Source organism: Salmo salar, chromosome ssa11, assembly GCF_905237065.1.
Source record: "Salmo salar chromosome ssa11, Ssal_v3.1, whole genome shotgun sequence".
NCBI lineage: Eukaryota > Metazoa > Chordata > Actinopteri > Salmoniformes > Salmonidae > Salmo > Salmo salar.
Genome location: NC_059452.1, coordinates 3,138,252 through 3,150,289, shown reverse-complemented (window position 1 = coordinate 3,150,289; position 12,038 = coordinate 3,138,252). Strand labels below are relative to the sequence as shown.

Sequence of the window (12,038 nt, the reverse complement as noted above, 5' to 3'; positions counted from 1 at the left end):
TATTCATCACAGGGATAGAGAAGGGATGTGTTTTGCATGTTCCAGCTCAGTTTAGTTGACAGAAAATGCTACCCTGGCCTGCAGATGAACGACTCTGGTGGCAGTTGACATGTGATGTATGGTCACATCTGGTCAGTGTATTAAGTCCTGCTTTATGGGATGTGTGTCAACAATCTTTTTAAAGTGAAGTCTGGGAATTGTGTGACATTTTCACTTCATTTAGACAGTTGAAAACAGAGGGGGAGAGTGGCAAATGGAAGCAGGAGGACAGCTAGATGCAGGAATTCCTGTCTCCAGTGGGAAGTATTACATGACCCAGCTGGGGAATTTTGGTTGAACAGCTGAGGGATGCGATTGGAGAAATGTAACCACTCTCAAATTGAGAGACGCAGCTATGGATGCAAGGACTGACCATCCAGGATAACAAAATTATAGTTTTAACCATGCTTTAAAGCTATAGTTTTTATTTACAAAAATGGAGTAAAACAAGATATTCTGGGTTCTGATAAAGTCTGACTGTTGAATTAAACTCATGAGGCATTTCTAAGCTATCCCAAATTTCCCCTTTTAAGACCCTGTCCCCATTGACAGACATAAGTTTGCAGATTGATGGAGGAGGCCGGCAGGCTAACACTATGGTAATTTCTATGTAAAAGGACCCATGAGCATGAACATGTGAAGTTCATAGAAGCATGTCAAATTGTGTGTCAAATGAAAGCTAAGAGTCTATTTTTGAGAAATTAATGGCAGAAACATACATTTTTCAACCATTTTCCATTCTAAAATTAGGAATATGCATAGGCTTTGATTTCTGGTCAAACAGATAGAAAAGGGCTCTTAGTCCCCTGACAACTAATATCAACACTTATATTTAGTTTTTGATAAATGTTTCTGCCTTCAGTAAGTTTAAAAAACATTGCCTTGTTCCGTTACATTCTCTTACCAAAAACCCACATATCTTTAACATATAAGTTCACAGAAGTAAGACGTAAAGGTAGACCTACCAATTAGTTATAGTGTTTTTACTGATGTAAATTGTTTTATTAATTATTCAGTTATTCAAACTCGAAATTTTGTTACCAAATTGGTAACGGAATTTCCAGCAAAATTGGTAACGGAATTTCTGCAGTTGAATTGGCTACAATGGGAAATCATAGTAGTCACAAACCACAGTTGGGTTCACAAGTTTGGACAGCACAGTACAGTAGAGTATGGTAAAGAAATGTATAGTACAGTACTGTACAGTAAAATATAGTTCAGTACACAGTAGAGCAGACTAGAGTTGAGTACACTATAATGTATTGTACTGTAATGAACTATACTGTACTGTAACGAACAACACTCTACTGTACTGAATTATACTGAATTCTACTGTATTGTGCTGTGCTGTACTGTACTATAGACATCTATGATTGGTTCAGATTTGGTCAGGTCCGAACTAACCAAATTTGGTCTTGTTTGGGGGCAGAGCTCATTAAAATAATAGCCAGTGTGCAGAATAATACCTCAAAATGCAAAGGAGGATATTGCATATATATATCTTTGTGTACCTATTTAGGATACATCACCATGAAGAGAATTATATTCATATCCATAATTATATATTTCTGTGTAGTACAGATCAGGAACCCATGATGAAATTCCATTACAGCAATTCCGTTACCATGTGTAAATCCCCTTCACACAATAACCAAAATATTTTTTTTCAAAGTCATTGTGTCATGTCACAGCTGAGTTTTTAGAAAATGTGGACACAAAAAACTGATTTTATAGAAATTCTGTTACTAAACCTTGCATCTGCACAGTTCTTTCAGTAAATGTGTTTTTGTAACATGTTCAGTGTAAATGGTTAAAAGTAGTCCTTGTGCGTAGAGTTGTATGGTTTGTTAAACTTTGAAATCAATGGTCTTTGTTTGGCATACATTTTAAGTAAAAAATCACTCAGCGCAATTCCATTACCGTGGAATTTCCCTAATCTGACCGCAAAGCTGATGTAAACGAGTAACATTAAGACAATGCTAGCCCAATGCTACTACCAGGCGGTTTCCATAGGGTCATTGATAGCGTTGGAATGTCACACCTCCCCTGCGAATGTTTGCGGCTTGTCTGTTTGTCTGTTTGTCTGTTTTTTTGTCTGTTTATGTCTGTACCCATGTGTGTGTGCCCAAGTGTTTGTGCCTGTACAAACACACACACATACACAAACACACAGATGCAATGTCAAACTCGCACATACTGTATAATGTATAAAACAATATACATTGATGTACTGGCTTGCAAACCTACAAAGACACATTGAGCACAGCCACACATACACACAAATATTTTTTTTTTACTTAGGAGGGTCAGAGCAAGTCTGTTATTTCTCATTGGCAAACTACATTCTGTTCATTACCATATCATTTGTATGGACTCTATGGAAAACATTGATTCTTCCTGAGTGCCTGACCACCTATATAATGTGCTTCTGTTTCAGTCATTATTGTAATGTTTCTTAATTTGCTTATAAAGAGAGAGCAGGTGTATGAAAAACAAATAAGAGAAAGAACGAGAGAAACCAAGGTTTTTTTTCTTCATAACTTTTTTTCCCTCTCAGACTCTTGAGAAAGGAGCATATTCATAAATAATTTACAGTGCGTTGGCTACCGTATATTTTTAGAGATTGCACTGGAAACTCACTCCTACGTTGAGAAAACGCTTAGGGAACCTGCAAGAGAGAGGCATGAGAATTGGGCTCTGGTCAAAAGTAATGCACTGTATAGGGAATAGTGTGCCAATGTTATGTCTTATAAATGCTTATAGATTATTAAGCTTTGTGAATGAGTATAAATACATCTGTGCGTGCGTGTGCGTCTGTGCCTACATGTACAACACCGGTATGGGAGTAAGCATTCATACGCAACTGACCACCTTTATCCTTTTCTAATCTCTGCAGCTCCGAAATCCTCCCCTCTCATTGAAAAATCAGCCCTTATTTTGGACTCTGTCATTCAGAGTATAGCCAGCCCATTGCTGCACAAACAGAGTCCTTTACCCGTCTTGTCCTCCCCCATCCCCATCATTTTTGTGCTGCTTGAGTGAAGGAGCAAACATGGTACGGCCAGCTTTTAGTGCCACTGCCTGCGCCCTCGCCCCACACAGACAGAGGCCTCGTTGTAGGTGGTCGAAGAAGGCCAGATAGGGCCCGTCCGAATGCACAGAGAGGAGATGGGTGCCAGTCCCTGCAGACCGCATCTCAGGCCGCTGTGGCCCATCCCTTCCCTTATACCCCCTGCGCGAGATGGAGGGATGGATAGAGCGAGAAGGTGGGAAAAATAGTATGGCCCCTTGAGTGGACATGGGTGAGGGGTTCAGTGTGGTTTTATAGAAAGAAACGCATCTTCATTCTTTGCTCAGAGTGAGAGGGTTTTCTGGAAGGGAAGCCTTCTTCACTTTTTACTATCCGGCTGGCCCTTCATTCACGGGTTTATGGCAACCTACTGTAACCTGCTTACCTAGGAATATTGTTAGGGGAAGATCTGGCAAACCTTGTGTCCCATTATATACCAGTACAACAAATTGGAAAGAAAATATAAAAGGCGAGTCAGGGAAGAGGATATGGCTATCAACATTATTGCAGATGAGGCTGTAATGTTGAATCACAGTATCCATATATTATTATGCCTGTTTTTTGTTTTTTTTTACTCCTTAGGAGGTTCTATGGTTGTACAGGTCTATATCTTTGCGTATTTCGGGCTGTGAAGTTCTCAACAACGATGCAACACACAATGTTGCCATGACAAGCCACCCTCTTGGATTATTTAGCCCTAATTTTAGCCTTACCTCTCTTTCTCTTTTGTCTTTCAGATCATGCCCCCTAGATAGCAGCCTCACCACCCCTTTACTCCCCCCCTTACCCCTCTCGTCCCCTACTCTCCGGTGGTCCACGATGCCCCCGCGGAAGCGGACGCGCCCTGCCCTGGGGTTCCTGTGCTGCTTTGGCAGCAGCGAGCCCCCGGAGATCAACCTGAAGGACAGCGTGCCCCTGCAGTTGCTGGAGTTCAGTGCCCCCATGCCCCCGGCTGAGGAACTGCACGCACGTTTCTCTGAACTGGTGGTGAGTTGGGGAGAAAAACATATTTCCATCATCTACTACAGCAGGGCTGCCCAACCCTCTTCCTGGAGTCCAACCCTAACCTAACATACCTGATTCAGCTAGTTAAAGGTTGTGTTTCCCTGCTCAGACGTTGCTGACGCATACCAGATCTTACAATGCCTGGATAGGTATTTTACATACAGTGGCGGCTGGTGGGAGGAGCTATAGGAGGACGGGCTCGTTGTAATGCCTGGAATGGAATCAATAGAACGGTATCAAACACGTTTGACTCCTTTCCAGGTATTCCATTCCAGCTATTATATAGAGCCCCTCCTCCTATAGCTCCTCCCAACAGCCTCCACTTTTTACGAATCAACTAACCCCATCATATATTATAGCAATCTGGTGGCCGACTGCACAGCTGATGACATGCATTGGTTGATGCATGCAACGTCTGAGCAGGGGAACGTGACCAAGGTCTTGGTGAGCAGCTGGTAAGTAGAATCAGATGTGCTAAAAAATTAGGGTTGGCCTGAAATCCTAGGTCTCCAGGAAGAGCGTGCAAGCCTATACTACAGTATATACACCAGTGGAGACTTGTGGAGGGAGAAATCAGATGATGGGAGAAATCGGATGAAGCATGCAAACTTTCCTACCATTCCAGACATCTTTTTAAAATATGTATTTATTTTTATTTAACTAGACAAGTCAGTTAAGAACAATTCTTATTTACAATGATGGCCTACCCTGGCCAAACCCTAAACCAGATGACGCTGGGCCAATTGTGCACGCCCTATGGGACTCCCAATCACAGCCGGTTGTGATACACCCTGGAATCGAACCAGGGTCTGTAGTGATGCCTCTAGCACTGAGATGCAGTGCCTTAGACCGCTGCGTCACTACAGACCCGGGTTCGATCCCAGGCTGTGTCACAACTGGCCGTGACCGGGAGTCCCAAAGGGCGGTGCCCAATTCGCCCAGCATTATCCGTGTTAGGGGAGGGTTTGGCCGGTGGCACTCATCGCGCTCTAGCGACTCGTTGTGGCGGCCGGGCGCCTGCAGCCTGACTTCAGTCATCAGTTGAATGGTAAATTGGTACGGCTGGCTTCCGGGTTAAGCGGGCAGGTGTTAAGAAGCGTGGTTTGGCGGGTCATGTTTCAGAGAACCCATGACTCGACTTTCGCCTCTCGACTTTCGCCTCCCGGTTGGGGAGTTGCAGCGATGAGACAAGATTGTAATTGGATCCCACCCACTGGGGATCCAGGCCCAGCCAACCAGCATTCGTTTTTCCCCACAAAAGGGCTTTATGACAGACAGAAATACTCCTCAGTTTTATCAGCGGTCCGGGTGGCTGGTCTCAGGCGATCCCGCAGGTGGAGAAGCCAGATATGGAGGTCCTGGTTTGGTGTGGTTACACGTGGTCTGCGGTTGTGAGGCCGGTTGGACGTACTGACAAATTCTCTAAAACAATGTTGGAGGTAGCTTATGGTGGAGAAATTAACATTAAATTCTCTGACAACAGCTTTGTTGGACATTCCTGCATTCAGCGTGCCAATTGCATGCTCCCTCAAAACTTGTTGTGTGACAAAACTGCACATTTTAGAGTGGCCTTTTATTGTCCCATCACAGTGTTCACTTGTGTAATGATCATGCTGTTTAATCAGTGTTGATATTCCACACCTGACAGGTGGATGGATTATCTTGGCAAAGGAGAAATGCTCACTATCAGGGATGAAAACAAATTTGTGCACCAAATTTGAGAGAAATGTTTTTTGTGCGTATGGAACATTTCTGGGATCTTTTATTTCAGCTCATGAAACATGGGACCAACACTTTACATGTTGCTTTTATATTTTTGTTCAGTATATGTCAACAATCCTTTCTCCAAAGGACCATTCTATGGATTAAAATCCCCAAAATCTTTTTTGGTCTGGGTTTCACATCGAATCACTCAATAGTCTTGTCAATCAAATTTTGAGTCAACCAATGTTTAGACAAATGGTTAGCTCAACTGGTCCTGATGTATGTCCAACTGGTTGACAGGTTGTCTGTATGGGCATCTGCTTAAATGGTCTTACCCACTGGTATAGCTATCTGGACACTTGGTTTGATCGGACTTCCCTGTAGCTCAGTTGGTAGAGCATGGTGTTTGCAACACCAGGGTTGTGGGTTCGATTCCCACGGGGGGCCAGCACAGAAAAAAAATATATAAAAAATAAAAAATAAATGTATGAAATTGTATGAAATGTATGCATTCACTACTGTAAGTCGCTCTGGATAAAAGCGTCTGCTAAATGACTAAAATGTAATCCTGTAATCAAATTGCTGACATTTTTTACTAGTTCGCCAGACATCTGGTCAATTGGATGTCTGGCCTTCGAACATCTGGCTGTAGGACTTTACACCAAAACTGAGGTCTGTCATGTTGAGCTCAAGTTTTGCACAACACAGTAGGGAGAAAGTAGTGGGGGAAAATGTAAGGAAAAACATAACTGAGTGTGTTTCCATGTCACCGGGAGTGAGGGATTATTCTTATGAAATGCAGCTCCTTTTTTCACAAAGAGAACTAAGCTTCAGTGGAGTCTGGAGTAGGAGTGACATATATGGGCCAAACAGTGGAGCAAACCATCTCTGTATGTTTTTCTGGGGGCCTGGCACTCCACAAATGGTGTCTCCCAGAGAAGCCTCTATATAGGTTTAGTTCTAAAATAGAGTTGCTTTTACAGTGGGCAGTAATTGTGCCAAGTTAAGACCCAACGGGTTAGGTTTTGGCACCCCAGTAACACTTTATTTGGATAGTTCCAAATAGATCATTTGTAGATGTTCAGTAACTGTCAACATAATTTCAACTAACTATCCTGTAACCCTAGCCTTAACCCTTATCCTAACCCTAACCCTAAACCTTATCTTAACCCTAACCTTAACTCTTACCCTAAGCCTTATTCTAAACCTAACCCTAACTGTAACCATGGCAAGCAGTTGCTTGTCAACAGATATGGGACTATCAATATAAAGTGGGGCCGACACTTGTTTTATTAGAGATACTGAAAGTTGGTGTCATATTGCCTTACTTCCTTTCGGATATGTACAGTCATGCCCATTAACATTTTGTAGTGCCAGCTGAGTAAAACACTGCAAGAAATACATTTATTGATTCAACCATGTTGATCTTCATACACCATCACCTATTGGTCCACAGATACCATGAAGTACAGGCATAGGACATTGTGTCATATTTCGCTAACTGATGTCATTCTTACGTCAAGACCACAGCGTGTTGGGCTTCGTGCCTCTTGGTTCTTTACAACCTTCTCGGTCTAACCTCTCGAGATCCTTCCGTGCCGTTCGCTAACTCTCAAACAAATCCAAAGGAACCTGGGAACAATTGCGATTGATTTGGACAAGTATAATGGAGACCACATCAGAGAAGTTAATGAATACCACTAATCACAATAGCCATTTAGGGCAGGCCACAGCATTTCCTGATACAGAATGTTTAGCTTCCATTAATGGACTTTGGGCTTGTTTAAACGTTTTCTTCCCGGTGTCATGTGTTCATGGCACGCACACGCCAATGATTTATTTGCCACGTGTGTAAATTAGACTCTGGGTGGAATGGTGACAGTACATTTTTTGTTTAACTGGCAATTCCATCTTGGGTGATAACATTTAATCATGAAAACAGAATTGCTCTCACATTTGGATAATTGAAAATGGGCTCTCTCTGTAATCTCTGTAAACGCTGTGTGTGAGTGTGTAAGTGTGTGCGCACGCGTTGCGTATGTGTGTGCTTGTCTGTGGTGTGCTGGTTTGTTGTGATGCCAGTGTGGTTAGGTGAAATGCCTCTTGCGATTCCTGGCAAAAGAGCCAAAGTGTAAGGTTGTTTGGGGACAACGCGGGTGACATTTGAAATGAGTGCTGATGGCGATAGGATAGATGCAGTGGAATTCAGGTCTCTGTTGGCTTCTGCAGTGCTGTAGAAATGTCTACATATGGCTGCCATGTGCACACAATATGCTCACACTGGGCCAAACTCAACTGTGGCGCTACCTCCATACACTGCACAGTGAAAGAGGAAAGAAAGTGAGTGAGAGACCGACATAAGATGTGAGGGGAGAAAAAGAAAGAGGTTTGGGTGGGCAGCGAAGAAAGTAAATAAAATCTATTGATTGTGTTTGTAACTAACAACTATTCATTTTTCAAAATATATGAAAGGATATACAGTACAACCTAATTGTGTATGTATTTGTTTTGATTGAAGGTGTGTTGCACTTCCACATTTGACAGTGTCCAAGTCTTATGATCTTGGATCATAGGCTGTTCTGGATGGGGAGTGGGGAGTAGCTTGTTGAGCCTAGCCCAGTTGGTGCGACAACATCAATACTAGTGGGCATCTGGCATGGGTAGGGGGCAGATGACAGATTAGTGAGGAGGCTTTCTCTCTTTGCCTCCATCTCACTCTCTCTTTCGGTCTCTCTTTTTGTCTCTGTTTGTCTCTTTCTCTGTCTTTGTATTTATCTTTTTCTATCTCTCTTCCTCTCTTTTTGTGTCTCTCTCTCTTTGTCTCTGTTTCCCTCGGTCTTTTTCTCTTTCCCCATGTGTTTCTCTCTCCCTGCCTGTCCCCCAGCAGAGATTAATCTGGGGGCAGTTTTAATCCCACCATTCCAGACTAATGTCCAGCCCAAGACCAGAATCTTGGCCCTTGATCTTTGCATGGTAACCTTCACAGACCCCACCACAAAGTAGTTTTAATGTACATTCTAGTTACTATGTTTCATGTGACATTATACTCATGTCATTTAGCAGATCCTCTTATCCAGAGAGATTTACAGTCAACTAATTTGGGATGTTAAAAACCCTACCCTAACGTTTCCCCGGCTGTGGGGGAACGGTCCTTCGAGCCGGATGAGAACAAGAATGTGTTGCGTAACACGGGGAACAGCCCTCCGTCCCCTGAGAGCCCATTGGAGCAACTACCCTCAGCGGAAGCCATGGGATGCACCCTCCTTCCTCTTCCCTCTCTTTTCCTCTTTCCCTAGTTGTGCATGTCTTTCCAACTGGCTTCCTTCTTTCCTTGCCCTCCCCTTCTCTCTTTCTCTCTCTCTATCTCTCTGGTTTCACCTCACTTTCTCTCTCCCTTTCTCTTGCTCCCCTTACCCCCACCCCTTCCCTATCTCCCTCACCTTCCTCTCCTGCCAGCCCTCTATGTCCTGAGCCAACCCCATTAGCAGGGCTTGATCCAGGGCTCACTTGGACCAGAGGGGGGTACACTGTGGCTGATCAAAAGGGTCTGAGGGAAGAGTAGCAGTGGGGGGAGGAATTGTGGTGGATGTAGGGGTGGAGTTGGCAAATACCAGAGCGGTGCCAAGCCCAAGACACTGATCTCTGACATCTCACTGAGATTAGACTAGTATGGACAGGGAGGACATGTTCCTAGATCAGCACTCTGAGACTCTTGATGAATACGGGTCCTGGGCTTGCTCCAGGGCAAAGACCTCATGGGATAGGTTGGGAAAGAATTCTGGGTGGTGTTCTGTAGGCACGAAGCTGAAGAAAATGTGCCAAAATGGTAATGTCTAGACCTTGTCTGTTGCAAAATATTTCACTACAGTGTGCTCTAATGAAGACAGCCTTGTGGTATTTCTCTCTGTCTCGTTCATCTCATTTAGTCGCTACAGCTTCCTGTTGGTCCTCCCGGGGCCTTATATGACTTCCTCCCATCTTGTCTGTCTTTCCTCTCCTTTCCTGTCCAACCCTGAATGGGCTGGAGTAGAAGATCATGTGTGTGCATGCGTGCGCCATTCGTTAGCAGCAAGCAATCTCAGTCTTATCCACACATTTAGGACCCATATGCCCCATACACACTCAATGACACACACACATCTGTCATCACGGCCAAGCATCATACCTAAAGAGATTGAATGGTACTTTGGCTTATTTTTTAGGCTGGATGTGTGAAAGTGTAGTTTAAACCTGCATAATCGATGAGCAGAATTACTGTTTTACCTCAATTATCCACGAAATCCATAGTTTGAAAGCGACTGTTTTCTAGATGCTGTGCAGTGCCATTTCCCCTACATTTTCCCACGTGCACCAGCCCCCTAGTAATTCGAGTTTCAGCCAATGAGCTTCAGCCCCTTTCCATTTGAGTGACAGCTAGCAAGAGGCCTGCCCAGCGTTATCCAATGAGGTTGCAGGGCGGACCAACGGCTCAGAGAGAGAGCAATGACGTGGTGCACATATATGCACATACAGTGCCTTAGACCCCTTGACTTCTTCCACATTTTGTTGTTACAGCCTTATTCTAAAATGTATTAAATAAATCAAAATTCCTCAGCAATCTACACACAATACCACATAATGACAAAGCGAAAACAGGTTTTTTGATATTTTTGCAAATAAAACATTTATAAATAAAAACAAATTTACGTAAGTATTCAGAACCTTTGCAACAAGACCCAAAATTGAGCTCAGGTGCATCCTGTTTCCATTGATCATCCTTAAGATGTTTCTAGAACTTGATTGGAGTCCACTTGTGGTAAATTCAATTGATTGGACATGATTTGGAAAGGCACACGCCTCTTTATAAGGTCCCACAGTTAACAGTGCATGCCAAAGCAAAAACAAAGCCATGAGGTTTAAGGAATTCTCTGTTGAGCTCCGAGACAGGATTGTGTCGAGCCACAGATCTAGGGAAGGGTACTAAAAAATGTTGGCAGCATTGAAGGTCCCCAAGAACACAGTGGCCTCCATCATTCATAAATGGAAGAAGTTTGGAACCACCAAGACTCTTCCTAGAGCTGGCCGCCCCGCCAAACTGAACAATCGGGGGAGAAGGGCCTTGGTCAGGGAGATGACCAAGAACCCAATGGTCACTCTGACAGAGCTCCATAGTTCCTCTGTGGAGATGGGAGAACCTTCCAGAAGGACGATTTCAGCACCAGTCCACCAATTAGGCCTTTATGGTAGAATGGCCAGACGGAAGCCACTCCTCAGTAAAAGGCACATGACAGCCCACCTGGAGTTTGCCAAAAGGCACCAAAAGACTCTCAAACCATGAGAAACAAGATTCTCTGGTCTGATGAAACCAAGACTGAACTCTTTGGCCTGAATGCTGTGTCACTTCTGGAGGAAACCTGGCACCATCCCTACAGTGAAGCATAGTGGTGTCAGCATCATGCTGTGGGGATGTTTTTCAGTGGCAGGGACTGGGAGACTAGTCAGGATCTAGGCAAAGATGAACGGAGCAAAGTACAGAGAGATCCTTGATTAAACCCTGCTCCAGAGCGCTCAGGACCTCAGACTGGGGCGAAGGTTCACCTTCCAACAGGACAACGACCCTAAGCACACAGCCAAGAAAACGCAGCAGTGGTTTCGGGCCAAGTCTCTGAATGTCCTTGAGTGGTCCAGCCAGAGCCCGGACTTGAACCCGATCTAACATCTCTGGAGAGACCTGAAAATAGCTGTGCAGCAACGCTCTCCATCCAACCTGACAGAGCTTGAGAGGATCTGCAGAGAAGAATGGGAGAAACTCCCCAAATACAGTAATCGCTGCCAAAGGTGCTTCTACAAAGTACTGAGTAAAGGGTCTGAATACTTATGTAAATGTGATATTTCAGTGTTTTTATTTTTTTTAATGAATTAACAAAACAGTCAAATTCTGTTTTTGCTTTGTCATTATGTGGTATTGTGTGTAGATTGATGAGGGAAAAACAATATAATACATTTTAGAGTAAGGCTGTAACATAAAATGTGGAAAAAGTCAAGGGGTCTGTATACTTTCCGAAGGCACTGTATGTGACGTAGTACGCAATTTTCGTAGACCACATTCAGCCCCTGAGCGCTACTTTCAAAACTATTGGCTGAAATTATGCAAATGTTTGACAGTGCATCTTTAAGCTACACACACATTCTCACTGTGCTCAATATTTCTCGCACCCTCAATCACTCCTTACCACAATCA

At 43.7% G+C, this 12,038-nt stretch overlaps 1 protein-coding gene across 4 annotated transcripts in view; it reads left to right on the top strand.

Moving 5' to 3' along the window:
- daam2 (dishevelled associated activator of morphogenesis 2) overlaps window positions 1-12,038 on the top strand; it is a 247,030-nt gene that overhangs the window by 104,848 nt on the left and 130,144 nt on the right. For all 4 annotated transcript variants that reach the window (XM_014126175.2, XM_014126170.2, XM_014126174.2 and 1 more), the window contains exon 2: window positions 3,847-4,096. In XM_014126175.2, coding sequence (XP_013981650.1) covers window positions 3,929-4,096 — 168 coding nt within the window. In that variant the 5' untranslated portion in view covers window positions 3,847-3,928. The remainder of the gene's footprint in view (window positions 1-3,846; window positions 4,097-12,038) is intronic.